Raw genomic sequence first — 18,121 nt, 5'->3', positions numbered from 1 at the left:
ACCAACCTCTACCTACTGGGAGGTTAGAAATGGAATTATCGGGTCACACATTTTCTAAGGCTAGGTCTACACTACCCGCCTGAATTGGCGGGTAGAAATCGATCTCTCGGGGATCGAATTATCGCGTCTTGTCGGGACGCGACAATCGATCCCCAAATCGACGCGCTTACTCCACCAGCGGAGGTAGGAGTAAGCGCCGTCGACGGGGAGCCACGGAGGTCGATTTTGACGCCGTCCTCACAGCGGGGTAAGTCGGCTCTGATACGTCGAATTCAGCTACGCTATTCGCGTAGCTGAATTTGCGTATCTTAAATCGACCCCCCCTCCCCCGTAGTGAAGACCTGCCCTAAGTGCCTTCTGCAAGGTTCTTGAATCTTCCTCTGAAATACCAGCTGTTAGCCACTAGTGTGATCCAGCATGACAATTCCATTGTTCCTATGCTGAGGAATTCAGAGCTACCGTAGAACCCCACCAGACATAGAGCCATGTTATGAAGGTTAAACAAGCATCGCTTTGAATATATTGTGCAGTTTTGCAAAATATTAAAGATTATTTTATTTCAATGATTATTTAGAATGCCTAAAAATCTGCAAAACCACACAATGTACTACAAAAGCAGTACCTACCTGACTCCCCTTTAACCCACAGGCAGTTCTATGCTCAGGGGAGATTTTGTGATAACTTATAGCATAATGGATGTTGATGTGTCACGTCAGAGTAGGTGCTGGCAACTGGACATGTTACTGGATCTAAGGAGAAGAAGCAAATTATTTTTTAACATTGTGTTAAATCTCCCTCTTAGCCTGGCTATGTGGGCATTGACCATGTATTGCTACAGCTGAGGAAAGTTTTTATGAAGCCAATTTGCTGTTCACCTCTAAATACTCTGACTAAGCTGAATAGAGACCAACTGGAAGACATAAAGGCTTTTTCCCTGCTCTGATTGCCAGTTCCAGATTGTTCCAACAAATAAATGTTAATCATAATATTCATTATGCAAAACAGAATTTGCAACCTGCTTGTATACATGTAAGATTCTTATGCAAGCAAAAAAGAACCCAACATTTTTGTGAGCTCAACAGATGTTTTGGAAGTACATGTTTAACTTCTTTTATTTTAATGGAAAATATGACTAAACATTCAGAGAACCCACTTTCTCTGATGCATAGCAACAGTCACAATGTTCCATATGCATGATTTCCTATGTAGAGAATGTACAATATACTTGTTGCTAACTTAATGACCAAATAGATTACATGTTGGCAAGCTTATTTATTTTTAAGCACAAGCTTCTTCTATATTTTAAATTATAGGATATATCTTTGTCTAGAAGGAAGCACAGTTATGTCAGTGCAGACTCTGGCTTTGATGGCTGTACATTTTGATTAAACATAAAAACTCAGGGTACTTATAGTTAATAATGGGCACCCTATCTTTTGTGTCCCACAGATTTATCATGCAGAGCACTGCTAAATTTGCTTATGTATACCTTATCAGCCCCGTTGCGACAAATTATGTCCTTCTTTGTTCCTTACCTTCAAGCTAGAACACTGATGTAATTTTGGAGGTTCTGGAGCTATTTCTGTTCTGCTACAGCCTTTTTATACTGTTCTGGTGGAGTAAACAAACTTAAGATATCAGAACCAGCCCTTGGTGAATTCCTTTGGTATAATAGCCAATGCAGCATAGAGCTGCAAAAGGGGCTGGTTATTCTGAGCCCTGGAACTGCCGGAGGTCCACTGCAGTTGATTATAAGTTAGAGCAGTCCTGAAGCCAGACCAGAACAGTCAAGGAGATCTAAAGATGCCAGTTATGTTTGCTCCCTCACATTCATGCAGCAAACATACCTCAGGTAGAATGGAGAATCAGCCCTTTTTGTTTGCTGAAATGCATTGGTTCATGAAGCAGTCTTTGACAATTTCTGCTACCCCATAAGCCAAATGTGCACTACAAGTCTTCAGAAGCTGTGTGGTGCCTATAAGGAACTTTACTGTGATCTTTGGTATCTACAAGGACATCAGATATGAACCACAACACATGTCAGAAATTGAGTTTTATTTTGGTGCCGTGAAGTATGTTTAATGTGCTTAATTTGAAAATGAATACCTCACATTTACTTCAGCATGTATGTAGCTGTAGAAGACTACAATCGTATGACAAAATTCTGCTCCCCTCACACTTTTAATTTTCTCATAGGGAATCTGATTTCAAATTGCTAGATGGATAATTAATATTAATATATCTAAGGCTAAGTAACAATAGAAGGGTCCACAAAGATAATGGCAAAGCGAAGAGTAGAATCTTCAACTTTTGCTGCTTTGGTATAATCACTGACAGCCATTTATGTTATAATATTCAGCAGAAAAAAATGAAATATTATATGTTCTCTATTGACAATATAGACACATGAAAATTGTCACCTCATACCTGGAGCCAGTGCTAATGTGAAATGTTTTCTGCGAGCAGTTAAGCTGGCACTAGTGTGGTTTTGTCCAGTTAGTGACTACTACGATATTAAAATAAAATCATATAGTAAAGAGACTCTCTTCCCATGCAGAAGATTGAGTGTTCTATTTGTTGGAATGATAGAATCTCACTTATTTCAAATTAGGAAATCTAGATTATTAGGTTCTAGTTGGTGGTTTGTTTATTTTCTTTAAATGTAGAGCTAATGCTCACTTAGTATTATTGGGTTGAATGCTCTAGATCAGGGGTAGGAAAACTTTTTTTGGCCTGATGGCCACATCAGGGTTCCGAAACTGTATAGAGGGCCAGGTAAGGAAGGCTGTGCCTTCCCAAACAGCCTGGCCCCTGCCCCCTGACTGCCCCCCTCATAACCCCCAACCCATGGAGAAATGGTCTGAGTTAAACAGGATGAAGTTTAACAAAGACAAATGCAAAGTGCTCCACTTAGGAAGGAAAAATCAATTTCACACATACAGAATGGGAAAAGACTGTCTAGGAAGGAGTACGGCAGAAAGGGATCTAGGGGTTATAGTGGACCACAAGCTAAATATGAGTCAACAGTGTGATGCTGTTGCAAAAAAAGCAAACATGATTCTGGGATGCATTAACAGGTGTGTTGTGAGCAAGACACGAGAAGTCATTCTTCCGCTCTACTCTGCTCTGGTTAGGCCTCAGCTGGAGTATTGTGTCCAGTTCTGGGCGCCGCATTTTAAAAAAGATGTGGAGAAACTGGAAAGGGTCCAAAGAAGAGCAACAAGAATGATTAAAGGTCTTGAGAACATGACCTATGAAGGAAGGCTGAAAGAATTGGGTTTGTTTAGTTTGGAAAAGAGAAGACTGAGAGGGGACATGATAGCAGTTTTCAGGTATATAAAAGGGTGTCATAAGGAGGAGGGAGAGAACTTGTTCACCTTAGCCTCTAAGGATAGAACCAGAAACAATGGGTTTAAACTGCAGCAAGGGAGGTCTAGATTGGACATTAGGAAAAAGTTCCTAACTGTCAGGGTGGTTAAACACTGGAACAAATTGCCTAGGGAGGTTGTGGAATCTCCGTCTCTGGAGATATTTAAGAGTAGGTTAGATAAATGTCTATTAGGGATGGTCTAGGCAGTATTTGGTCCTGCCATGCGGGCAGGGGACTGGACTCGATGACCTCTCGAGGTCCCTTCCAGTCCTATAATCTATGAATCTATGAATCCAACCTCCCTGCTTCCTTGTCCCCTGACCGCCCCCTCCTGAAACCCACCCCCCCGCCCCTAACCACCCCCCTTAGGACCCCAACCCATCCACCCCCCCCCCACGTCCCCTGACTGCCCTGACCCCTATCCACACCCCCGCCCCATGACAGGCTCCCCCAGGACTCCCACGCCTATCCAATCACTCCCTGTCCCCTGACTGCCCCTCAGAATCCCCTGTCCCTTATCCAACCCACCACTCCCTGCTCCCTTACCAGGCCGCTTAGAGCACCAGGACTGGCAGCCACACCGCCGCGCAGGCTAGAGCACTGGGGCAGGCTGGTGGCTCTCACAGCTGCGCTGCCAAGCAGGAGCTTGCAGCCCTGCCGCCCAGAGCGCTGGTGGCCCGGTGAGCTGAGGCTGGGGGCGGGGACAGCAGGGGAGGGGCTGGGGGCTAGCCTCCCCAGCCGGGAGCTCAAATGCTGGGCAGGACAGTCCTGCAGGCTGGAAGTGGCCCGGGGGGGTGTAGTTTGCCCACCTCTGCTCTAGGTACTAGTTCAGATCCTCTGGAGATGTCCTTCTGTAGCACCACAGTTCAATCTGCTTGGGCACTAGCAGGAAAGAATTAAGAGTCTTGCTGCTGTCAGTTTGTGTCACAGGGCCCTGGTCAGCTGGGAGGAGTAGTTGCAGAAAAAGCCATGCTCAGCCTCTGCATCACCAGGAAGGCGCATGCTCAGTTGCTCCATGGAGGATGCCACATGCACAATCCAGTCAGTAGGTAGGAGCTGTGTTGGGATGGAATAGGGTTATTGAAAGTATACCCTTCAGCAAATAAAACTGACAGCCTCCAACAAACTTCTATGGAACATATGTGCACTGTGGTCTTTTTTGCAGAGGCTTCTAACTTGACCAAACCTGAATAGACTTTCATGGGAATAACAAGAGACATCCCTGAAACCAGAATGAAGCCCCTGTCAAACTTCAAGTCTTTGGTTCAAAGCATACAGATGCTAGAGCTCATCAGTGAAATGGCTGGAAATGGCTTGACCATTTTTGCTGACCCAGCATGGGAAACTTTAGCCCATATGATTAACATTTGACAAAAGTATAAGCAACTGAAAATGGGATCTTACAATGGAAAGTGTTAGGCAGCCTTATTTATACATATCAATACCAGCACCAGCTATGCTACTTTGTACTCATTTAGCATTTTTCATCTATAGATCTCAAAGCACTTTGCAAATGTTGACAAGTGCCACTATTCCCATTTTACAGATGAGGAAAGTGAGATGCAGAGATTAAGCAATTTACCCAAGGTCACATGGCAAATAAATCAAAGCCTGTCTACCCTGTTTCCCCGAAAATAAGACAGTGTCTTATATTAATTTTTGCTCCCAAAGATGCGCTAGGTCTTATTTTCAGGGGATGTCTTATTTTTCAGAAATGAAAAATGCCTTATCGGTGGATGCCTTATTATCGGGGAGGTCTTATTATCGGGGGGATGCCTTATATTACAACGAGAGGCAAAACTGTAAGTAGGCCTTATTTTCGGAGGATGTCTTATTTTCGGGGAAACAGGGTACCTGTTTATCAATGTTACTATATTTTATGCTATCTAAGTGATTTCCAGGCAAATTAGAACTGTGTAGCAAGATTATTAGTTGACTTCTGGAATCTTCTGTTCTTCTCCCATACTTTGGTAAAGGAGGCTCTCCTTGAAATGAGTGGCATTCTCCAATCTGTTATAGCCACTTTGCACCATGGCCTTAAAATTGCCAAAGATAGCTGTTAAGGTCTTCTCTTGTGGTAGTCGAAATCTCAAAGAAAAGCTTAAAAGGTGTGCCAACTGTGACTTACCCCTTGTGCCTGACTTAGGAGGCGGGAAGTATGATTGAGCAGCACCATGCCAGTAGTGAAAGCTAGAGTAGCCTCCTGGCAGCTCTAGTTTCTGCTAGGGCTGGGCAGCTCAGAATCAGGGATTATAACTATCTCCCTGGGGCTGCTGCTCTCCTCTACAACTGAATACAGCTGGATTAGTGGACAATAATGGCCTACATGTATAAAGGTTCCCCCGCTTCCCTATTTCATTATAGATTATGTTTTTGCAGCCTGGTCTGAAAATGATCACACTGTGCCTAAGCCAACATTCTCCAAAAGGTTGTTCCAACTGATGGAGGTTCAGCTAATGAAAACTTGTTTCTAGTGCTCTCACTTCATCTTACCATGGGCTTTGTGAGCTGCTTTCCCCTAGAGGAGTCCAGGTATCTTAATGTATCAAAGAATTTGAAGAACAACTAGCTAAAGCCAAACTTTATTTTTGCTGTTAGTTTATGTACATCAGAAGCAGGATGCCTGCCAAACAGTGAATGGGGCCACTGGACAATCGAGGTGCTAAAGGAACACTCAAGGAAGACAAGGCTGTTGTGGAGAAGCTAAACTAATTCTCTGCATCAGTCTTCACTGCAGAGGATGCAAGGGAGATTCCCAAACCTGAGCCATTCTCTTTAAGAAATAAACCTGAGGAACTGTCCTAGACTGAGGTATAAGAGGCGGAGTTCTGAAGGAACTCTGGGGTGAATACCATCTGGTCCTAGTGACTTATTACTGTTAAATTTATCAGTTTAGCACGCTTACCCAGTTGGAACAATCAGCAGACTATTGACTATAAGAGGAAATGGCAGCACCACCACCAATGTTCTATAGAGGGCTTGGGCTGGTAGATGAGCCCTAAAGCAGCACCACAGCACATCTACTGGATCAGGCCCCACAGGTGGAGAACACCCTTCTTTGTGAATCCTGTCAGTGTTTAGCTGTGAGTTAGGTGTCAAGCTGCTTGGCAGTGTTAGGAATGAGGCACCTGCGTACATGTTCACCAGCAGAAATGTAGGAGCCAGGGGACTTTATCAGTGGAAACTTAGGTACCTAGGGAATTTAGGACCTATAGGGTTAACAGTGCTAAGCAGAGGTTTTGTGAATGCCCGTGGCACCTAAATGTTGGATGTAGGTACCTATAGGGTCCACTGCCATTTTGAATACAAGCTCCACACAGGAACCTCACAAATCTTTCACTTTTCCATCAAAGATGTAGCTCCAAGCCCTTAAAGAGTCAATAGCATCAAGTCATCTGCATATGTACTGATAAAGCTGGCACATATCTGAATGCCCCTTTTGCTACACTTACTGCTGCTTGGAGCACAATGAAGATTAATTCATTACTTTAGTATTTTCTATTTGTAAATTATATTTGTACATGGATACTGTAGAACACTAAGTCACTTTTGAGGATGAGTCATATATACCAAGTACATCAACAGAACTAAATGTGTGCTTAAGTGCTCTCTTGGCCAGAGACCTAAACCCTTGTAACAAGTTAAGAGCCATGCACACCTATAATTATATATTATATAAATGTCAGTCATGTGGACATGATCCAGCTCCCATTGAAGTCAATGGGAGCCTTTCCACTACTTTCTGTGTGAATTGGATAGAACCCTTATACACAACTATGGTATGATAAAGAAGATGAATTGGAAAATGAATTATATGATCATAATGGACAGAGGAAACTAACAAATGAAACTGCTGCACATCAGTTTGACAAATCTAGAAAAATAACCTTTATAGTTTTACTATATTACTAAAAGTCTAAACAAGAAAAAAATGATTTTACATGCCAATTGGATATCAATATTCTCAAGACTGGATGAATCACTTGGGTTACTTTGTCAGCTGGGTATCCTCATTTAAGGTGGCTTCTGTTTCATCTCTTTGCTATTAAAATGATCCATAACATGAACTTTGAAGCAGAATAGTCTACCATCTTTAAAATCTGATCTAAATTCTTCATAACAAATATTTTAGGATTCCAAGCAGATCTGTGATAAGGACTATATTTTGGGAAGAGGTTAATAACTTAGGGGCAAATTGTGATTCTTCAGTTGCAGGAGCTGGTAGTGAGGCATGCTACCACCTGATTTCAGAGGGACTGTGGCTGCCCTGAAAAGGGTAGTATATGCTCAGTTTTGTTGGTCTGTGTGAAAGAGGTGCTTCCTGCCCACTTTTGGAATCTAGTGCTGCTGGAGGCATTAAGACTCCCATGGTTCCCTACCCTGAGCACAAGGATTATGATTGTATCTACCCATGCAAGAAGGACATAAGGAGAGGAAAACCTTGTGTCCTCTACTCACTTAGCACAACTGAACAGGTACCATCTAACTCTTAACATTTTAGCATTCTGAAAGCATAAAAACACATGAAATTAAGTGCCTCTTCCCAAGTTTCATTTGTAGCAAGTTGATATTGTACCTAATTCCTGCTCTTTTTTTACCATTTTGGTAAGGGCCCCTATTAAACTACTAGGACCAAATTCTGCCCCCAGAACTGTAGCAGTATATCTGTGTGTAACACTTTAAAGTCAGTGTAGCTGCATATGTATATTTGAAAGAAGAACTTTTACCTCAGTGTAATATTCCAAACTATTAGCTCATTTAATTTTTGAGTAATTTCTTAACTTTTCTGTGCCTCAGTTCACCTGTATGTTAAATGGATATATTAATACTTGCTTGTTCCTCAGAAGTGTTTGGAGGATTATTGGTTTGCTCTGAAATCATAGGATAAAAGGCATCAATATAAGTGAACTATTATTGAAACAATGAAAATTTCCTTTGTTGCAAACTGCAGCAGTAATATTGACTTTGGTTGTGACTGATCTACCCTTGATAACACTCTCTGAAAGATGGCAGGTATGGGATGAGAGGTAATGGAGTTGACTGAAAGAATTGTTACATTCTGGGTAACTTTCTTTTAAAAGTGACTTGCAAAGCTAAACTGGAAACTGACTAAAGGAACAGATCATTGTTGCTCAGGTAGGTCACATTCTTGGCAAAACAATGAGAAGGCACTGAACTTGACTTTCTAAAGGAAGTCAGTCATGGCAAGGTTACTGTATATGAATCTGTGGAAAGATCACTAACAGGGTTCATGTCAGTCCAGAATGCCCAACTACTGGGGAAGGTCAACTGTACTACTGAGTTCGAATCTGGATGCCTCTCTATACACATGAAGAAACTATTGTGGAGAAATCATAAGTACAGAAAAAGCCAGGTGGTCTCTTTCTTCTCTCCTCCCCGCTCTCTCTCCCTCCCCCCTCTCCCCCCGCCCAAAGGGAAAAACTTAGTGCTATCTGAATTGCTTGATAAACATTCAGCCAAATGCAAAGTTATACATCTAGGAACAAGGAATGCAGGCCATAACCACAGAATGTGTGACTGTATACTGGAAAGCAGTGACTCTGAAAAGGATTTAGGGGTCACAGTGGACAAGCAACTGAATATAAGCTCCCATTGTGATTCTGTGGCAAAAAGGGCTAATATGCTCCTTAGATGTGAGGAGGAATAGGGAGGTGGTTTTTACCTCTGTATACGGCACTGGTAAGACCAGTACTGGAATACTGTGTCTAATTTTTTAAGAGTGCTAAAAAACTGAAGTGCAGAAAACAGCCAAAAAAGATTCAAGGATTAATACAATGCCTTACAATGTGAGACTTAGGCATGTCTGCACTGCAACTGGGAGATGTGACTGCAGAATGTGTAGACATATTTGAGCTAGCTAGATTAAATAGCAGTGATGCCACAGCAGCATGGGTGACAGCCACTCAAGTATGTACCCAAGGTCTTAAGCAGGTGAGGCTAGCCCAGGCAGCCACCTGTGCTGCTGTGGCCTCACTGCTATTGTTATGTGAGCTAACTTTGATCTCACAAGATCAAATCTACTAAGGTGCATCTAAAAGTGCTGCAGACATATCTGCTGATTGCAGCTTAGACACACCCTTAAAGAGTTCTATCAATTTAACTAATCAAAATGATTGAGAGGTGACTGTTCACAATGTATAAGTATCATGTGGAGAAAATGCTGAGTACTACAGGGCTCCATAGTTTCATAGGGAAAGCATGACAAGAACCAATGGATGGAAGCTGAAACCAGACGAAGCCAAATTAGACACAAATTGAAACAGTGAGGGTGATTACCCATTGGAACAAACTATCAAGAGAAGTGGTGGAGTCTCCATCTTTTGATGTCTTCAAATAAAGACTGGATGCCTTTCTGGAAGATATGCTTTAGACAAACACATGCAGTGCTTTTAGTCAGACACAAGCTAGTGGACTCCCCTCAACCATTGTGTTGAACATAAAACAGCCATACTGGGTCAGACCAAAGGTCTGTCTAGCCCAGTATCCTGTCTTCCGACAGCGGCCAATGCCAGGTGCCCCAAAGGAAATGAATAGAACAGGTAATCGTAAAGTGATCCATGCACTTAGCCGTCCATATGAGATGATGTGGTGAGGGCCACAAAGATATCCTGGGTCCACTTGCCGCAGTGATCCCATGCCATCTCCTGATCTCCCTCATGACCTCTCATCCCCTCCCTTACTCTTCTCCTTAATTTCTTACTCTCCTCTGGCTCTGTCCTCTCACAACACAAGCATGTTTAGGCTTCCTCATCTTAAAAACGCCCTAACCTTGATCCATTTGACTCTTCAACTACCGTCCCTTCTCCCTTTCATCTCTAAGATCACTGAGCGTACTGTTTACAGTCACTGTCTAGAGTTCCTCTTCTCCAATTTCATTTTAGACCCAGTTGTGCTGGAACTAAGGGTGCTGGGGATGATGATGCTGCACCCCTGGCTTGAAGTAGTAATAACAAACACCAAATATGTGTTTCCATCAGCAGCACCCCTTGCCTCTCCAATCTTGCTTCTGCCCCTTGCACTCCATTCCCTTGCTCTCTACAAAGTCTCTGACTTCTTCCTAACCAAAGTTCAGAATCAGTACTCTAGTCTCCTCCTCCTTGTCCTGTCAGCCCTTTTCAACACTGTCAACCATATTCTTATTGAAATCTTGCCCACTTTTGGCTTCCATGTTTGTCCTTTTTCCATGTTCTCCTCCTACTTATTTAATCTCTTCTTCTGCCTGTCCTTTGGAGAATTCCCTGCCCAACAATTTTTTTGTGAGGGGTTCCACAGGGCTCTGTCCTAGGTCTCCTGCTGCTCTCCCTCTACAGCTTGTCTCTGGTAATTTCATCTGCAGACAACTACCATCCCTATACTGACCGCTCACAATCTACCTTTCTACTCCAGCTCTATTGTCTTCTATCTGAACTAAAATGTTGGCATGTCTCTCTGACATCACCTCATGGATGTCTAATCATCAGCTCAAGCTCAACATGGCTAAAACAGAGTACTTAATCTCTCTCTCTCTCTCTCTCTCTCTCTCTCTCTCTCTCTCTCTCTTCTTCCCCCACCCCTCCACCCCCACCAACCTGCTTTGAATATCACCATCATCCTGCCTGTCACTCAGACATGTAATCTTGGAATCATCTTCAACTCAGACCAGCTTTATGTCCTCACATTCAGGCTATGTCTAAAATATCTTGCTGGTTCTTTCTGCATAACATTTAAGATGTTTTCCTCAACTTAACATTAAATCAGTTTCTAAATTAATTCACCACTAGGACTCCTCTTTCTTGAAAACTAACAAATTACAATGTTAACTGACTAATATTTCTTGCATTTCCATCCACAAATGATGATTCTATGATCATATATAACAGTTTAAAATATAAAACATTTTAGAAAAAGTAGTCTATTCTCTTTTATAGCCCCAAAGCAACATACGAACTAGGGGAAGATAGGCATTCCTCCACCTAATTGCCTGCAGGGCCCAATCCAGTAAGTATGATCAGAGCTTGCCTATCAGATCAGGCCCCTATAGAGAAGCTTACACAAAATGCAAGGGAGGAGACCCTCCCTCATAATGTTTAGCCCAGTGGTTAGGGCACTCACCTGACATGTGGGAGATGCCCAGTTCAAGTTTCCCCTCTACCTGACTGGGAAGAAGGGATTTAAACTGATACCCACTGCTTCTCAGGTAAGTGCTCTAGCCTCTGCGCTATGGGATATTCTAATGTGAGGCTCCCTTAATCTCTCCTATTGAAGCTGTTCCACTCTGGATAATTTTAAAAACGTCATTGGAGCAGGAGGACTAGATCCTAGGTCTCCCACATGCATGCTATAACCACCAGGCTACAGAGTCATTCTCACACATTTATCAACACCCCTGTTCCACTGGATAAAAATGAAAGAATCATTGGACCAGAGACAAAGCAAGCATCAGAACTGGGACAAATTTTTCCCTGCTGTAAAAAGGAGCAATTCCACTGACTTTAACATTTACTATTAGAGTTATGCTTGTTTACATCTGGATCACTGAAAGGACAGGATACTGGGGGGGAAATGCACAACTTGCATCTCTCCAATTAATTTGTAATCTACATCGCCCACTGCCAGCAAACCAATTGGCTAATCTTAAAAGTAAATATGAATTTTCTCAGTTTGTAATTATGCTTTCGTGCCTAATCATATCAAGATGTTGCATATTTTCAGGAGTGGGCCCCTTGATGTTAGTTATCTGACATGTGGTTAGATGTGCACCATGACAAAATATACTGAAAAAGAGGTTACCAACATAAGCGTTCCCTGAATCTACTGCCTCCATAGAGGCCCACTTTGAGATTGCATGCCATACAACAACAGAAACCATATAAAGCAGTTGGATGCTAGGAGAAATGTTCACATGGCTGGTTGTTCCAACATTCTGGAACTAAGGGTTACAAAAAACCCAAGTCCTAATTTTTCCTCTCTAATTCTGGGCACATCCTGTAAATCTCTGAAGTAGAAGGGGAAAGGGAGGACTGGTGTGGCTCTGCAGAGGCAATACATTTGAGAACAAAAGTTATGTGGGTAAATAAGCCATCTTTCTCTTTCATGACTCTATCTACTCAGATCCCATCTGCGAGAGATTAGATATTAGTGACACTTCTCAGGAGATGGGTTGAGGAATAGTGCTAATTGAAGAATGACTAAAATACAGCTCTCCCAAATGAAGTATCTCATCTGAACTAGACTCAATACTGAAAATAACATTTTGTTAAGGTATTAATCAAATTTCATCTTTCCAGATTTCAACAATCAGCACATGACTAAGAATACTCTGGAGAATATTCTACCTCTTTGGTAAGAGAGCATTGGTTCCTGGTTGTACAGGAACTTCAAGGAGTGTTTAGCTTGTCTGAAATATGGCATATGATGCACTTGAATCATCTCTGGACTGAAATGAATTGGGTCTTAGCTTTTCACCAAAAGCCACAAATTACCTTAAAGGGCTTTTTCCGGTCAAGAAAATGACCAGTCTTTTCCTTTTTCATCTGGCTGATGTAAATGTAAGTGCAACAACTATAATTTTACATTTAGATTATTAAGCCAGATAATTGCGTCTGAAATAGCAAGAGTATTGCTGTGATGCCTCCTTCATATTTGTGAATCAGGCATTGAGTTGTTATATTTTCCATGGTCTGTTCTTGGTAACCACAGTCACACACTGGAGAGTCTTTAATTTTCCATTTCTGCAGCAAGTATCTGCATCTGTCATGGGTTGTGTAGATATGGTTTAGACTTGCCCAGGAGCCCCTCTTAACAACAAAAGTGTGGAACCAAACTTAAATGAATTATAAGGCTTAGTAAAATCCTGGTTTTAAAAAAACTTGCCTGATTTTAATGAAAGTCCAAGACCGGCATAGTCAAGAATTTGAGATGTGATGTTAGGACTACTATATCATTGTGAATATTTGCACAAGGAGGATTTGCTATCAAAAACTGTGGTTCTGAAACTCTTCTGGTAGGTACTATAGCCACTTGCGAAGGAAACTTCACTGATTGATGCCAGAAGAAACAGGTACTAAGAGTCACAAAAGGAGCTTTCATAAGCCCTATGAGAACCAAGTGTTTAGCCATATTAATATGTAAGCTATAATATGAAAATAAATTGTCATAGAATCTTTAAAATAACCATTTTCTAAAGGATTGAGATTGAACTCATTTGCACAAACAAAGGGAAGACCAACAAACCTGACTCCACCAATGACAAAAAAAAAACAGTAAAATAATTGAGGAGACAAAAGACTGGAATTCTCTCGTTAGGCTCTCCAAATGTTTAAACTGTTTTCACTTAGACATCCACCTTTGTAGCAATTGTTCATCAAAAGGTTATTACATAATCTCTGGTGATCAAATTAGTATCCCCATTGAAACTGAGGTACTTTCTGGGCTTCTGCTTCCCAGATATATGGATGTATGTATCCTGAAGTTTGTTGGTCTTGAGCAATCCTGAGAATTTAAAAGCAGGGACTATACTGCCCAGTGGTACAGAAAAGCTGTGGCACTCACACCAATTATATTTACAGAAGAGATCAGACCTCATCACTTAAGAGCATAAAGAAAAGGCTCCATGGAGAAAAATGGAAAGGGGACTGGGTATTGACATGAGCCTAAACTGAAGGTCATGCCACCATTCAATAAATCCAGGACACATTGCTCCAAAGGGATCCTGCCATGCTTGTAAAAATGTACCTAATCTGGAATTGACTCTGGCTCCTCTGGCAAAACTACAGCTTTGCTGTACCTACAGAAAATGCCAATTCAACCAAGACAGTCTAGGTCTCTGGTAACCTCTGAAGTTTGTTTTTACTGACTGATCAGATAAAGAATCATGCTTGATGTGGAAATATTGGCCTCACTGATATCAGAAAGACTGACCCAACCTCAGTGACCTAGCAGTTAATCTGATCACAGAATTTGATCATAGCAGTTAATCTGATCACAGATCATAACCAAGAATACCTCCAACAGAAGAAAGTCCTAGATAAGGACCTACTCACCAAGTCTAATAGGTATTTAGAGACCCTCTGCCTTTCCCAACAGGAACACAGCTTGGGAAACCGCATCATGTGTTGTGCAACCAGCTGGCAAATGTGCCCCAGAAATTTTAGTACCAGAAGGATAACCACTAGAATCCATGCCTTTATCCTCTGGAGCCTTCCTCAAATTCATGTCCCTGTTGGGTTTGAGAAGAGGCAAAGCCAGGTCCCCCAACACCCTTTAGATCTGAAGTATGGAGAAGTTTGGGAGAATTTCCTGTGTAGAACCTGAAAGAATAGGCCTGAAGACACAGCTGTTTGTGAAGGCACCTAGTATATGGACAAAGGATCAGAATGCCTTCAACCTAAGGAGGCCCTTTCACCTTCAGACTCCTAGGATCTGACAGAATTTAAGCACCTTGGATCCATGGAAAGCCCATCACCCTCAGACTTGCAGGATCAAGGAAATGATCTGAGTGCCTTGGATCTGAGGAGGTTCGATCAACCCTGGACTCATGGGATCCAACAAATTATACAAATATCTTAGATTGGTCTCAGGCACACACTACTCCAATTTATAGGGCTCATAGTGCTTTTAAACCATTCTGTCAGTGCAAAGGGGCCATTAAGCTGGTCTAAGTAAGGGTTTTCTCAGGAGGGCTGGCTCTATGCTATTCTACTTTGAAGCTCCTTGGTGTGGTCATGAAAAAGAAGGCTTGGCCAAAGTGGTACTGCATGCTTCAGCTTCTGGAACAGTTATTGGGGGACTGCTGCATTTATATACTCTTATGCTGCTGTAGGTTGTAGCAGGGGTTGAAGTGGCCCATAGCTGACTGCAGAACTGGGAAACTGAAAAAGCAGCATCAAGCCACCTTTTGTCCCTCACCTCAATCTTTCAGAATGTGGCTAAGCACCAAAATAGGACCCAAAGGATAAGATTGGCTTAGATCCAAGGAGGCCTTATCACTTTTGACTCCATAGTGGTAGGGCATACGTGGAACCAATCTTTGAGTCTTTACCAGATCCAGAGAACTAATGCATATTACTGGATGACTGTTTAACCCTAACACTTCCTGCATGTTGTTGAAGAAGATGCATCCAGGGTGCACCCTGAGTCCTTAGAGGACCTGGCTGCTCTGCTTACAAGCAAGGGATCCAAACTGCTCTTGTTGGGATAGAGGCAAGAACTTCTTCTGTAAGTAGTCTTAAGGCAGAAGAGCCTCCCCCTACCAAATGACTGGATCCTACTCTGGTGTGTACTCTTCCCCAATGACTAAGCACTTTGAAATGGGGTCCAGTGCCTCACAGCAGGGCATGCAATCTCACAGAGGTGATCTGCTGAGACAATGTCAAGGAGGAGAATAAATCAATATTTTATAAAAATCTGCCGGTATGCCATAAATTAACATTAGCAAGTCTCTGAAATATAGAAACTAAGTAACAGTTTTGATCTGTAAGTATGTAAAAATGTTACCTGGCAAGGTTTTTTCATTTTAATTGCTATAACATGGTATCTGTAACAGCAGAGTTCACAGGTCCATGACCCTCTTTCACTGATCCACTTTAAGAGGCACAATTGATGTGTGTACCGTACCGACCCATCACATCGGCAAGGATTTAACAATTCACCCTGAAACAAGACAAAAATAAATGTCAGAGGGATTTATTTTGTTTTCTTACACAATATTTCATGTTATCTGTTCTGGAACAATGAGTTTGTTTTAGTCTCTATCCTACACTTTTATATTTTTGGCTAAAATAAAACTCAAAAGTTAGAGCTCTTTTAAAGATATCATTATCTCCAACTTAAATATTCTACCACATTACAAACAACAGGTAACTCACTGCATGTGTAATTATTATGCCAATGGTCACATTATGATCTCTTTCGAGTAACTTTAGATGGATGGTTAGATGTATTTTCTCTGCAGTAATTCTTAATCATGGATAAGAAAGAAATGTATGACATCATAGTGAACTGCATGCTTACAGTAGCATTTGTACTGTTAAGATTCCTGACTGTCAGCAATTACACCATTAAAATTCTCTACAAAATGAACATTTTAAAAAATAATCTAAATATGTTTTTCCCATCAGAATTACATCTTGTAACAAATACATGGATGACTGTGTGCTTGGTTGAAGCTTTCTTATTTCTGTGATGCTACTTCAAAAATGTAATAGGCTACCTCTCATACTAACAATCGCCCTCACCTATGTTCTAAAATAAAACACAAAGCTAGTAGACTCATATATTAAAATCTAACTGGACACTAAAATAATAGCATTCTTTTTTTCCATTTCCTTGCTTTTTAAGAGAAAATAAACCAAATCCCCCTATTTATGTCATAATGGCCCAGAGAGGGAGCTGGCTGACTAAGCTGACAGCTATAGAGTGAAATGCTAGTGGAAGTGTCCGGCTCCGATATTGTGAAAATGACCAATCATGAAATCTTTCCCTAGGTTTTCTTCATAAAACTATTGGGAATGGTTGGTTAAAATGTAGAAGACAAGAAGCCTGGAGAATGGGATTTTGCTCTTGAAGTCTTTGAGGGGAGAGGCTGCATCCCAAGCAAATAGACCAATAATTTCCCTGCCTTTCTAGATTTGCAGCGGAGGCTGGCAAAGCTCTTCACAGAGGCTTGTCGCGACCCCCCGCTCTTGTGCCCATTGCACAGGCCCGCGATTGCATTTGCCCCCAGCTGTCGCTGAGCTGAGTTACGAGCCAACCCAGGGCGGCCTCACGGAACTGAACCTGCTCGACTCGGCCACTTCGGGGCTCGGTTTCCTGCCATTGGCGGCGAAAGTCGAAGCGCGGGGTCCGGCCCGGAGCCCTGTCCAGGGTGCTGACCGCGGCGGGCTGGGACCAGCAGCCTCCAGCAACCTGCCCCGGACCGCGTGCGCCAGAGAGCGGCAGGCGGCGCAGGTGCGGTGCGTGTCTGGCCGGCCGGGCTGGGTCTGTCTGTCTGTCCGTCCCTCCCGGGGTGCGGGGGAGGGGGGTCCGTCTGGCCGGCCGGCTCTCACCTGCTCGGCGCCCTGGAAGCAGATCTTGCAGATGGGGCCGGCGCCGCCGGGGTTGCTGTCGCTGCCGCTATCGCTGCCGCACACGGAGCGGGTCTCGGGTTTGTCGCCGCCCACGGCCCCCGCCTCCCCCCGGGCTCTCTCCGAGCCGCCCCTTCTCCCCTCGGAGGGGCCCGGGGGGGTCCCGCCGGAGCCGCTGCTCTGCCCCGCCCCGGGGGGGTCGTCGGCCGCCGGCTTCTCCTGGGGCTGCAGCCGCCGCAGCCCCGCGCTCTCCTCCGCGACCGGTAGCTCCAGAGGGGCGGCGGCGGCGGCGGGGTCTCGCTGCGGCTCCCCGGGGCCGGGGATGCTGCTCGCCCCGCCGCAGCTCATCCCCCCGCCCGCCCGGGACAGCCGCTGGCCCGAGCCGGAGCCGGGGGCGGGGACCCCGCTCTGCGCCCTCAGCAGCCGGGAAGGTGACCGGGCCGGAGGCGGCGGGTCCGGGACGGGGGGAGGGGGCGGGTCCCGCTGTCAGGGCGGCTCGCGCCGGTCCGGCTCCAGACGCAAACAGCCGCCTCCGAACGGAGAGAGCAAGAGACCGTTACACGGCGCGAGCCGGGCGGGGCAGCGAGCGCGAGACAGTCACTGCAACCGCCACGCGGCACAGACACCGAGACGCCTCCCCCCGCCCCCGCCCTCACTGCCGGGGGTTGTCACCCCTGTGCCCCCTCCC

General features: G+C 43.8%; 1 protein-coding gene across 1 annotated transcript in view; it reads right to left on the bottom strand.

Moving 5' to 3' along the window:
• MARCHF11 (membrane associated ring-CH-type finger 11) overlaps nt 1-17,781 on the bottom strand; it is a 37,290-nt gene extending 19,509 nt beyond the window's left edge. The window contains exons 1-2 of the mRNA XM_054017608.1: nt 17,416-17,781; nt 15,866-16,021 (exon numbers count right to left, since the gene is read on the bottom strand). Of these exons, the coding sequence (XP_053873583.1) occupies nt 15,866-16,021; nt 17,416-17,781 (522 nt within the window). The remainder of the gene's footprint in view (nt 1-15,865; nt 16,022-17,415) is intronic.
• Between the last annotated feature and the right edge of the window lie 340 nt (nt 17,782-18,121).

This window comes from Malaclemys terrapin, chromosome 2, assembly GCF_027887155.1.
Source record: "Malaclemys terrapin pileata isolate rMalTer1 chromosome 2, rMalTer1.hap1, whole genome shotgun sequence".
NCBI classification, from domain to species: domain Eukaryota; kingdom Metazoa; phylum Chordata; order Testudines; family Emydidae; genus Malaclemys; species Malaclemys terrapin.
Note: the sequence above shows the minus strand (reverse complement) of the source record. Positions and strands in the feature narration are given on the sequence as shown.